Raw genomic sequence first — 12,876 nt, forward strand, 5'->3', positions numbered from 1 at the left:
GCCGACTTCCTTCTCCATCCTTGCCTAATGCGATGGGACCAATGACATCGCTGTTTGGTCCCCCCTCCCACGAATCAACCAACCAACAAGTTCATGATACTAGAGGGACCTGTAGAGGGTGAAAACTGTAGAAGGAAACAGAGCTTGGGGTACATCCAGCATATAATTGAGGATGTAGATTGCAAGTGCTACTCTGGGGTAGGGTTATCAGATTTCGGAATGCCAAAAAGAGGACTTTTCCATATTTTAGGATGAAAAAAGAGGACACTTTCTATTTCTTAGATTTATTACATATTGTTGTTGTTGTTGTGGTCTTCAGTCCTGAGACTGGTTTGATGCAGCTCTCCATGCTACTCTATCCTGTGCAAGCTTCTTCATCTCCCAGTACCTACTGCAACCTACATCCTTCTGAATCTGCTTAGTGTATTGATCTCTTGGTCTCCCTCTACGATTTTTACCCTCCACGCTGCCCTCCAATGCTAAATTTGTGATCCCTTGATGCCTCAAAACATGTCCTACCAAGCGATCCCTTCTTCTAGTCAAGTTGTGCCACAAACTCCTCTTCTCCCCAATCCTATTCAATACCTCCTCATTAGTTACGTGATCTACCCACCTTATCTTCAGCATTCTTCTGTAGCACCACATTTCGAAAGCTTCTATTCTCTTCTTGTCCAAACTGGTTATCGTCCATGTTTCACTTCCATACATGGCTACACTGCATACAAATACTTTCAGAAACGACTTCCTGACACTTAAATCTATACTCGATGTCAACAAATTTCTCTTCTTCAGAAACGATTTCCTTGCCATTGCCAGTCTACATTTTATATCCTCTCTACTTCGACCATCATCAGTTATTTTACTCCCTAAATAGCAAAACTCCTTTACTACTTTAAGTGTCTCATTTCCTAATCTAATCCCCTCAGCATCACCCGATTTAAAGCTGCATGTCCTCGGGAAAAATTACGGCTGTAGTTTCCCCTTGCTTTCAGCCGTTCGCAGTACCAGCACAGCAAGGCCGTTTTGGTTAATGTTACAAGGCCAGATCAGTCAATCATCCAGACTGTTGCCCCTGCAACTACTGAAAAGGCTGCTGCCCCTCTTCAGGAACCACATGTTTGTCTGGCCTCTCAACAGATACCCCTCCGTCCTCCGTTGTGGTTGCACCTACGGTACGGCCATCTGTATCGCTGAGGCACGCAAGCCTCCCCACCAACGGCAAGCAAGGTCCATGGTTCATGAGGGGGATTTATTACATAAGAAAAAAAAAATAAAAACATTACACACATCTCACACACCTACGTATTTTTCATTTGACTGAATCTTTTTTAAAAGTTCCTTTCTTGACACAAATATTTAAAAAAGTTCTTGCAATTCAAATTTCTAAAATTAAATTTCACCATTGCAATCCCCTTTACAGTGTCAATAGTGAGTTTATTTCTCTCCTTTGTCCACTGTGCCTCTATTAAGATCAACAACCTCTCCACACAAGCATTATCGGCTGGCAACGCGAATAAGAATTGTGCAATTTTAATTAACTTGCTAAACTGTTTCTCACTGTTACACGACTCAACATACTTGCATCACTTCTTAAGGGCCGGTTCTGATTTTCTATCATACGTGGCTATGAATTTTTTAAAACTGGAGAACTGTTCAAAGCACTTTTCATCGTCAATTTTAATATATTTATTCAACAAAAATTTGATTGATTCTTCCACGTAAGACCACGATCTTAAGGATTGGTTTGCAACAGCTACAATGGCAATTGTCTCCATTCTGTGCGTCTTTCAGCTTCTCTCTTAATTTCTTTATAGGTGTTACATCCCACGTCTATCACGATTTGATCCATGTACCTCAGTCGTGGTCTTCCTCTTGGTCTTTTTCCCTCGACATATCCCTCTATGATTGTGTTCAGGAGTCCTTTATGTCTTAATAGATGGCCTGTAAATTGCACTCTTCTTTTAACAATGAAACTCCAGAAGCTTCTCTTCTCACCTGCTCATTCCAGAACCACTTCGTTTGTGATATATCTGAAAAATCGAGCCACTTAAAACAAGAAAATTTACAAAATGGTTCCATCCAGATATTCAGGTACTCCAAACATCCTTCATAGAGGGTACCAAATTGGCACTTAAAATTCTTCGCCTTCAAAGGATAACCATGATTTTCCATTTGAAACAATCTTTCTTTCGCACTCAAAGATATAAAATTTTCATCTTTCCTGTGCTGAAGGGAATACAGTACATTCATGACATCGATAAGGGAGTTTTCTTCCTTTTCTAAGATACTAATACAATTATGAAAAATGCCAACTAATGATTGGATATGCCATAGATATAGCTCATTGATAGGGTCCATAAAAAAACATTCTTTAGGACTGTTGGAGGTTTGTTTTGTGACAGCAAGAAGGATTTCAGAGCGGGAAAGATCTCTGTAAGTCTCTGAATGGCTGGAAATAGTGACAGCCATCGAGTCTTGCTATGGTTGAGAAGTTGTTGGTACTCTATTTCGACAAAATCACGAAATTTCTTTAGTGACTCTACACGGACAGTGCATATCGAAAAATGATTATACATTTTCATTATTAATCCTTGTAAGTCAATTTCTCCGCCAGATTCTGGGGTGAAAATGTTGGCACAGGAGAGGAATTCGTGGCGGGCCGCTTCAAACCAGTCAGAAGACTGACGAGTGAAAAATACAGGGATGAAGAGGTTTGAAGTAGATAGCCCAGCGTGGAGAGCGGCATCAGAGCAGGCGAAGAGCACAACAACCGTCAGTGGAGCTTTACTCGGCAGCGCGACTCACCGTCCTTGAGGATGTGCTTGCGCGGCTGGTCGCCGCCGACGGCGCTGCCCCAGAAGCGGCGGCGGTGGCGGCTGGTGTGGGTGGGCGCGAACACGTTGAGGCGGTGCCACGTGTAGGTGACCAGCTGCTGCTCGAGCAGGCTGGCGCCGCTGCCCGCGCTGCCCTCTGGCGAGCCGCGCTTCGACTCGCTCCTGGCGGTCGCTCGGATCCACTGGACCGGCTCCATCTGCATGTCCGAGTCGCTGCGACCGCTCAGCGCGCTCGTCGTCGTCCCATCGCCGCTCACCTGCAACACGCCCGTACCCCACACTCACTCTCTTATTCCAGATCCATCTGTGTCAATTTCTTACAAGGGAAACTCCCTAGCGCCCCCCCTCCCCACTCAAATTCAATGGTAAAATGCCCAGTGGGAGCCCGTCAAAAACTGAACATAATTCAAGTGTGAAAATAGGAAGAAAGTATACTGAACTGTCCGATTCACCACTTGGTGCAACCAGTGGTTGCTTAAGGTCAATCCTTCCAAAACCCAGGCGATCATAGTAGGCAAAACCACCCCTTCCTTCCGCCTCCTCGATTTCTATGTCACCGTCTATGGCCGTCCTATCGCCCTCACACCCACCCTTAAGTACCTTGGCGTCACCCTTGACCGTCGCCTCTCCTGGACCCCCCACCTCCGGACGATCTGAGCCGAGGCACGCTCCCGACTCCATCTCCTCGAGCTCCTTTCTGGCCGTACGTGGGCTCTGGACCCCTCCATCATCCTCCATACCTATAAATACCTCATCCGCCCTATCCTCTGCTACGGCCACCTTGCCTGGATCTCCGCCCCCCTATATTTTACAAATCCGATCAGATCCTAGAACGCCATGCTCTTCGCCTCATCTATCACATCCGTCTCCCCTCCCGCTCGCGGATCCTGTACGACCTTATTCTGTTCCCCCACCTCCTCCTTTTCCTCGAACGGATACGGATCCTCTACACCTCCCGTAAACTCGATCCTCCTCACCCGCTTGTCTCTCCCGTCCTCTCCCACCCCCGTCTGCTGCCGCACCTGTATTTCCATGTCCCACCTGCTCTCCATCTCTCCACTCTCCGTACCCTCTCCCGAGGCGGCTTCCGCCAGCTCCCCCTCCCTGATGATGCCCTTCTCCCCTCCATCTACCCCTCCCACCAACTTTGATCCTCCCTCCCTCTTCCTGTGTTTGTTCCTTTGGGCACCCTCTCTCCCTTCTCTCCCCCTTCCCTCCCTCCTCCCTTTCTCTCCACTCCTCCATCGGGCTTCCCCTACCCCCATACCTCCATTCCTCCTACCATCTTCTCTGCCATTGGCATCTTTGCTCTCCTCTCTCCCTCCCCCACCCCCTTCTTCCCCTCTCGGCATGTCCCCGGACTCGCACACGTTCAGTGGACATTCGCGCGCCGGAAATCATCGCCATCAGTTTCTCGTGTGTGTGCCATCGTGTTTGTGGTTTAGTGTTCTTCATCGTCAAGCTCCTTCGTTCACCTGTACTGTCTAAGTCGTCAGTGTTCGTGTGCAGTGCCGACAGTTTTTAGTGTTTTTTCGTCGAGTGTGAACGGCTTCGTGTTATTTGTTTCTGTATCTACTGTTTTTTGCCCCCCCCCCCACTTTGTTCAGTATCTTCTGTGTCTCCTCTGTATTTTCATTGTTAAACTTGTGGCTGAAGAGCAGCGTAGTATGCTGCTGCCAGGCCACCTTATGTAAGGTGTTTAAATAACAATAAAGAAAAAAAATACTGAACTGTGAAAAAGAAGCGGAATAGAAATAGTGAACGGTTCCAGGCTGAAACGTAATGCGGTCTCTCGAGCAGAGAGTCTTCTTCCCTGGTTAGGCGATCGGCATGCACTCTGAAAGCAACGCTCATGCGAAACCCAACCCGCGCTTTTCTCACTTGACATCCTGAAAGCCACAGATCAAGGCAGTCACGTTAATGCACGATTTCGTCTACATCTTCACACACTACCCGATAAAAAGTATGCGGACACCCGTATGGAATGTCGGGAGAGTCGGACCCATCAACATATAACGTGGTTGGAAATATTGTTTTATCAGTAGAGAAGCTGTTACAACAAAATGGGTCAGTCATGAGAGCTGATTGACTTCGAACGTTCACTAAAGTGCGTGCGGCCGAGTTTAGGTTCGTTGTGCGCATCTGACGTCACAAAACACAGTCAGCCAACGAACAGAGAGCGACGTTGCCAGAGCTCGACTGCAGTGCAGAGCACGGACGACTGTCTTCAGCTTTAGAAACGTTCAATCATAAATAAAGTAATTGAACAAAAGCAATGTCTTGATAGCAGACATTGTTTTATAGAAAGTTTGGAAAAGGCATTCTTTATACCAATTGCTTCATATTCTATTAATTAATTAAACCAAACAAGCAATAAGACTCCTATTCAGGCGATAGCAAGGAAAGATATTTGTTATCATTCTCACTAACCACTTTTTCGCAATAAAGAACAGTGGTAACTGTTTATTTCCTTTTGTACTTCGACGAAACATGAGTAATTCATAGTCATACCAACAGTGTTTGTCGGTATTTTGCGTGACATTTTAAAGTTCTCTGGGAGTTCTAATGAATGATGAGCTGCGTTAGCGTAATTGAGTTCAAACCTTGTTCGGTGCTTAATATTTTCTTTATTTAAAAAGGAATATCGAAGTGTCTTACTTCATGAATTTTATTCGTTTGAATGTATTTTTTTGAAATTTCTAGCAGCAACTAAAATCGACCATATGGAAAGTATACGCTAAGGACTTTTACCTCCGCAAACTCTTCAAAATTTCGTGTAATGGTTTACTACATCTAATGCTGCCCAATAACTGCGTTGAACATCGAAACAAAATTAAGTTATTTATGGGGGGAAGGTATCAGTCAAGAAGATGTGTAAAAATCAAATTTTTGTGCCAAATAGTTTTTGTGAAATCGAATGATAAAGTGTGACAAAACAGTCGAAACACCATGTGTCTGCACAGGCGAGCAGTGCAATGATGACAAAATTGTGCACAGCACGGAATGAGGGGAGCACGTCTCTGTAGCAGCGAAAGGGTTAATGCGGCCGTGGTGGCTTTACTTCATTAACTGCGCGCTCCCCCCTAAACTTAAGTTTGCGAACTATACTATGGCGCTGCTTCTCTTGGCACCTACAACTGGCAACGCAGCAATCTTCCGCGTCTGGGCGGGCATGCGCGAACCGCCAAGATAAAAGAATTGAACTATAGTCACTAGCAGTCACCTGAGTAACGACTCCATTAGGGATATTTCAGCCCTTCTAAAGCTGCCCAACTCGACTGTTAATTTTGTCACTGTGAAGTGGAAAAGCGAAGGAACAACCAAAGCTCACCCAAGGAGGATCTGCAACGATCTGACGCACGGTGCAGGGAATGGCAATTGAATCTCAATGTAGACAAGTGCAAGGTGCTGCGAATAGATAGAGAGAAGGATCCTTTATCAATTAGCTATAATATAGCAGGTCAGCAACTGGAAGCAGTTAATTCCATAAATTATCTGGGAGTAGGCATTAGGAGTGATTTAAAACGTAATGACCACATAAAATTGATCGTCGGTAAAGCAGATGCCAGGCTGAGATTCATTGGAAGAATCCTAAGGCAATGCTATCCGAAAACAAAGGAAGTAGGTTACAGTACACTTGTTCGCCCACAGCTTGAATACTGCTCACCAGTGTGGGATCTGTACCAGATAGGGTTGATAGAAGAGATAGAGAAGATCCAACGGAGAGAAGCGCGCTTTGTTACAGGATCATTTAGTAATCGCGAAAGCGTTACGGAGATGATAGATAAACTCCAGTGGAAGACACTGCACGAGAGACGCTCAGTAGCTCGGTGTGGGCTCTTGTTGAAGTTTCGAGAACATACCTTCACCGAGGAGTCAAGCAGTATATTGCTCCCTCCTACGTATATCTCTCGAAGAGACCATGAGGATAAAACCAGAGAGATTAGAGCCCACACAGAGGCATACCGAAAATTTTTCTTTCCACGAACAATACGAGACTGGAATAGAAGGAAGAACTGATAGAGGTACTCAAGGTATCCTCCGCCACACACCGTCAGGTGGCTTGCGGAGTATGGATGTAGATGTAGATAGTGCTGACGAACAGAGCATTGCGAATGGTGGTTGTAAAAAGTCGCATGGAACCAGCAGAAGGAATCTCTCGTGAGCTCAAAATGATACAAGCAGTGAAGATAGCACAATGATTGTGTAAGGAGTTAAAAAGAACGGAGGAAAATAGTCGAGCAGCAACCCATAAATAACAAATTTCTGTAGTCAGTACTAAGCAAAATACTAAGAGACGCTTGAGATTGTGTGAAGAGCGTCGCCAAAATGGAAACGAATGATTTATCTTGCTATCCTCTGTGCCAATCCGATGGGTTCGCGGAATACCTGGACAACGTTGCCTGCAATCATGGGTAGTGCCAACTGTGAAGTTATGTTATGGCATGGGTATTTTTCGTAGTTAGGGCGTGGTCATCTTGTGCTTAAGAAAACGCAAAATGCGGAAGCATATGAATACATTTTCCAGCATTGTGTACTGTGTACAGTAGAGGAACAGTTTGGAGACGATGACTGATCGCATCAGCATGACGATGCACGCTGTCATAAAGCAGCATCTGTGAGGCAATGGTCTGTGGAGAATAATATTCCTAAAATGGACTGGTCAGCCCAGAGTCCCTTCATGAACCATAGTAACACACCTTTGGGTCGAATTACACTCATGCTCATAAATTAAGGATAATTGCAGAATGTGGTGCCACACGATGCGGCACTACACAAAACTGGCACTAATAGCATAGGCACATAGGGAACACAAACGACACAGATCTGCAAGTCCACGGTATTGGTGATAAGTTGAGAAAACCGTCCCGAAACACATGTGCTACAAAACGCCACAGTTTCCTGAGCATGTATCCCGATATCAGTGGGATATAATCACCATGCACACGTACACAGGCCGCACAACGGGCTGGCATACTATGGATCAGGTGGTCGAGCAGCTGCTGGGGTACAGCCTCCCATTCTTGGAGCTCCAGAAGTGCTCTAGGGGTGTGAAGACGTGCAGCGATACGTCGACGGAGAGCATCCCAGTTCTATGGGGTTAAGGTCTGGAGAACAGGCAGGCCACTCCATTCGCCTGATATCTTCTGTTTCGTGTTACTCCTCCACGATGACAGCTCGGTGGGGTCGTGCGTTATCATCCATCAGGAGGAAGGTGGGACCCACTGCACCCCTGAAAAGGCGGACAGACTGGTGTAAAATGACGTCTCGATACATCTGACCTGTTACGGTTCTTCGGTCAAAGACACAAAGACATGCAGGGGTGAACGTGTACCAATCATAATCCCACCCCACACCATCAAACCACGACCTCCAAACAGGTCCCTTTCAAGCACATTAAGGGGTTGGTATCTGGTTCCTGGTTCACGGCATATGAAAACCCGGCGAGAATCACTGTTCAGACTATACCTGGACTCGTCTGTGAACATAACCTGGGACCACTGTTCCAATGAACATGTACTGTGTTCTTGACAGCAGGCTTTATGGGCTCTCCTCTGACCAGGGGTCAGTGGAATGCACCTTGCAGGTCTCCGGGCGAATAAACCATGTCTGTTCAGTCGACTGTAGATTGTTTGTCTGGAGACAACTGTTCCAGTTTCTGCGGTAAGGTCCCGAGCAAAGCTACCTGCAGTACTCCGTGGTCGTCTGCGGGCACTGATGGTGGGTCTTCTTTTGGTGTTGTACACTGTGGACGCCCCTTTCTGTAGCGCCTGTCTGCTGGAATCGTTGCCATACTCTTGAGATCACACTTTGTGGCACACGGAGGGCCCGTGCTATGACATGCTGTGTTTGACCAGCCTCCAGTCGCCCTAGTATTCTATCCATCATAACGTCATCAATACGTGTTTTTGAGCCATTTTCAACACACAGTCACCATTACACTTACTCGCTGCACCGTACTCTGACGTGCACCAACACACCTGTGCGTATGTGGACTGCTGCCAGAGCCACCGTGCGACGACCGCAGGTCAAATACACCGCATGATCATAACCCGAGGTGATTTAAATCCGCAAACCGCCCATCAGAGCGTTGTTTCACCATGTATCAGCATTATCCTTAAGTTATGAGCATGAGTGTAGAATGTCGATTATGTTCCGCACCCCAGCGTCCCACACACACCATATTAACGTCCAGTATAATGTGTCCCGGTACTTTTATCCGGTACTGTACTTAGTACACAAGCCACCATACGGTCCACGGTGGAGGGTACTGGGTACCGCTGCTAGTAATTGCCTGCTCTGTTTCACTCGCAAATGGAGCGAGGGGAAACGACTGTCTACGTGCTTCCGTACGAGCCAAAATTTCTCATAGTTGTCTTCAAACCCCTTGCGACGAATGTACGCTTGTTGCAGTAGAATCGTTCTGCGGTCGATGGTGTTTCGCAAATGTAACGTTGTCTTCTCTACAGGGATTCCTATTTGAGTTCATGGAGCATTTTCGTAATGCAGTACTCTACTTTTGATCGAACCTACCTGTAACAAATCTAGCAGAGCACCTCTGAATTCATTCGATAACTCCCTTTCATCCCATTTGGGGAACCCCAAATACTCGAGCAACAGTCAGGTCGCTCAAGTGTTCTTCAGTCTCCTTTACAGATGAACTACACTTTTCTAGAATTTTCCTAGTAAACCGAAGTCGTTAATTCCTATCTTTTCCCAGAAATTCCTCAAAAAACAAAGTCGACTCTTCACCTTTCGTACAACAAACATGCTCGTTTCATTTCTTGTCACTTTACTACATTATGCCTAGATATTGAATCGACGTGACTGTGTATTCGAACATTACAGAACTGTTTTCCCTAGTCATCTGGATTAACTTACAATCTTCCATATTTAGAGCGAGATGCCATTCATGACATAAAAAAGCAGTTCCACTCAAATTATCGCGTATCACTCAAGTTACTCAGCGATGACACTATTTCGCCGGCCGCTGTGGTCGAGCGGTTCTAGGCGCTTCACTCGGGAACCGCGCTACTGCTGCGGTTGCAGGTTAGAATCCTGCCTCGGACATGGATGAATGTGATGTCCATAGGTTAGTTAGGTTTAACTAGTTCGAAGTCAAGGGAACTGATGACCTCAGATGTTAAGTCCCATAGTGCTTAGAGCCATCTGAACCATTTGAACACTATTCCGTACATCGCAGCGTCATCAGCAAACAGTCGCAGATTGCTGCTCACTCTATCCGTCATATCGCATATGTACGATACAGAGAACACGGGCGGGCCCACTCACCCCCCGACGACACCTTTCTCTCTGATTAACACTCGCCGTCCACCCCAGCTTACTGGTTCCATTACTTCGAGCCACTCACGTATCTGAGCACCTACTCCACATGCTCGGACCCTAGTTAACAGTGTTCAAGGCAATATGCTTTGAGGACATCTCGGGGTATGGAACCTACCTGTTGCCTTTCATGCATGTTTCTCAGAATATCGTGCGAGAAAAGAGCAAACTGTATTTCGCAAGAGCGGTGCTAATTTGTGGACAGAAGCTTTTCGCTCTCAAGGAAAGTTTGTTATATTTGTACAATGTTTCGGAGCTGTCTACTTCGGATTTCAGCCAGCTTACGGTTTCGAGTATAACTTGAGCTCGACAGGTTTTCGTTTTGTACGAATGTTTAGCAAATTACTGTTAGAATCTTGGTATTCCGAGTGTCTTTATTTTGTAAGCGATCTGATTTCCCTCTCCGTGTTTTGGCTGACGAGTGTTCGTCAGAGAACCTTAAATTATCGCCTAGCCTACCAAAAAGCATTTTACTCAGTGTCACGCTTATTAACGAAAGTACGGTCACAGGGGCATCGAATGAAATTGGTTGCTGAAAGGAGGATTCCTTGACAGGGTGAACGCACTATGCTAGCTTGGACGGAAAGTCATCGTTCATGCACAACTAATTTGAGCAGTGCCCCAGGGTAGCGTGTTGGGACCCTTTCTGTTATGTTGTAGGGGTGACCGAAAAGGCCATTAACATTTTTAAATTCAATGCTTCATGAAAAAATACAGGCAGAGAGGCAAAAATTGACATATATGCTTGAAATGAGATGGGCTTTTACTGAACTCAAAATAAGTGCAAAAAAGACCAACAAATGGGGCTTCATATGAAACAAAAGCAATAATTAGCATAACAATTGATTTTTAAAAAGGAAGATGTTGTTTACAACAAATGCTCGCCATGTCGGCCGCCATTCATCAACGATACCTTTAGCCGAGGGACAATGTTGTGAACAATAGCGTACAGCATAATAGCAAGTATGGTGAGAAACTGCCATTGGATGTTGTCTTTTAGCATCCCTAATGAGGTCGGACGATCGCAGTAAATTTGCGACTACAAGTAAACAAGTTATCACATATATTAAGGTGTGCGGGCCTGAGAGACTATGTATGGCGTAAGTGCAAGCTCGGCACGCGATCCTCACCAAACGATGTGCAAACAAACCTTTCGCCAGTGTGGCAATATGACGTGGAGCGCCATCTGCATACAATTCGTAACTTCCAGCAGGTGTTTATCAGTCAGGCCAGGAATGATGCGATTCCTAAGATACCGGCGTACCTCCATCACGATTCTCATGCGGCGTCACTGATGAGTTGTTGTCGAGCGCCATCTGTTGTCCGGCTTTCCTCTCGTTTTTGGTTCCAGTAAAACCTCATATCACTTGAGGCATCTTGACATCTGTGTCAGTTTTACCTGTCTACATACATTATTCCGTGAATTAGTGCTTGTTCAAATGTTAACAGACTTTTGGGTAATCCAGTATATTAATGACCTGGCACATAACATTAATAAGAAGCTCAGAATTTTCACAGATGATCTATAATGAAGTACTGCCGCTTAAATAACCAGTGAGTTATTTATAAGACTTCAAATTGGTACAAAGATTGGCGGTTTGTTTTAGTTTTAAAAAGATAAGAACTGTGCACTTCACAAAACGCAGGAATGTAGTCGCTTATGACTACAAGATCAGTGAGTCACAATTGTCATCAGGAAACGCATTAAAATTCCAGGGTTTAACAATTTATAGGAATCTGAAATGGAATGATCACATAGGTTCAGTCGTAGGTAAAGCGGTTGGCTGACTTTGTTTCATTGTGGTAGGGTACTGAGAATATATAGTTAGTCTGAAAAGGGGATTGCTTACAGAATACTTGTGAGACGCCTCGTACAGTATTGCTCAAATGTATTGTACCCATACCAAACGGGAGAATAGGGGATACTGAACGCACACAAAGGTGGGCAGTACGAATTTACTAGCAGCTTGGACGCTCTGGAAAACTTAAAAAAAAAGAAAAGTCTCATTTTCTACACTGAAAGACAGAGCACGCTATTCGGAATCAGACCTATTGTAGACCCCAGTTGTTTTCGGACAAATACCCGGTGAGGGGTGGAAGAGAAGAGGTTGGAGGAGGGAAAAGAGGGACGCCCTTTTGGGAATACTTGGAAGTGAAATTTCATTTTCGGTATTTGCCTTACAACCAACGAAACCCTCCGAAAACCTTGGCCAAAACCGGGTCACGGAAGCAAAAAATACGAAATCCTAAAGCAGTGATCGTCAAAATGCGGCCCGCAGGCCGCATACGGCTCTAATAAATTGTTCGTGTGGCCCGTGGTTTCAGCAGTATTTTACAATATAGCATCAAGCAGCTAACAACTGAATCAAAAAACGTCAATTATAGTTAAGAGCACCTTGTGTAGCTTCTCTGCTCAGTAACAAACGAAAATACTTACTGAGACCCGAGACAGTAATATTTTAAAATGTGCGTAATTTAAACTGACTTTGGGTTGATTCGGGCGTAGCTAAATAAAATTGGCCGCTTAGCTCAAGGCCAGAAGGGTAAGTAATGCAGCCACTGCGACGTTAGAAAATGTGCGACGGCTAATGTTCTCTTATTTGTTCCAAATACCGACAAATGACGGGCGTGCGCGGCTGATACCGATCAGCTGATCAGCTGCTATGGTGCAAATTTTGACACGAAAGTGACGTGGAGT

The 12,876-nt window shown here is 45.4% G+C and overlaps 1 protein-coding gene across 1 annotated transcript in view; it reads right to left on the reverse strand.

Moving 5' to 3' along the window:
• Nucleotides 1-12,876, reverse strand: part of LOC126473158 (protein white-like) — a 276,225-nt gene that overhangs the window by 101,373 nt on the left and 161,976 nt on the right. The window contains exon 2 of the mRNA XM_050100020.1: nt 2,806-3,091. Coding sequence (XP_049955977.1) covers nt 2,806-3,091 — 286 coding nt within the window. The remainder of the gene's footprint in view (nt 1-2,805; nt 3,092-12,876) is intronic.

Source organism: Schistocerca serialis, chromosome 4 (assembly GCF_023864345.2).
Source record: "Schistocerca serialis cubense isolate TAMUIC-IGC-003099 chromosome 4, iqSchSeri2.2, whole genome shotgun sequence".
In the NCBI taxonomy this organism is placed as follows: Eukaryota; Metazoa; Arthropoda; class Insecta; order Orthoptera; family Acrididae; genus Schistocerca; species Schistocerca serialis.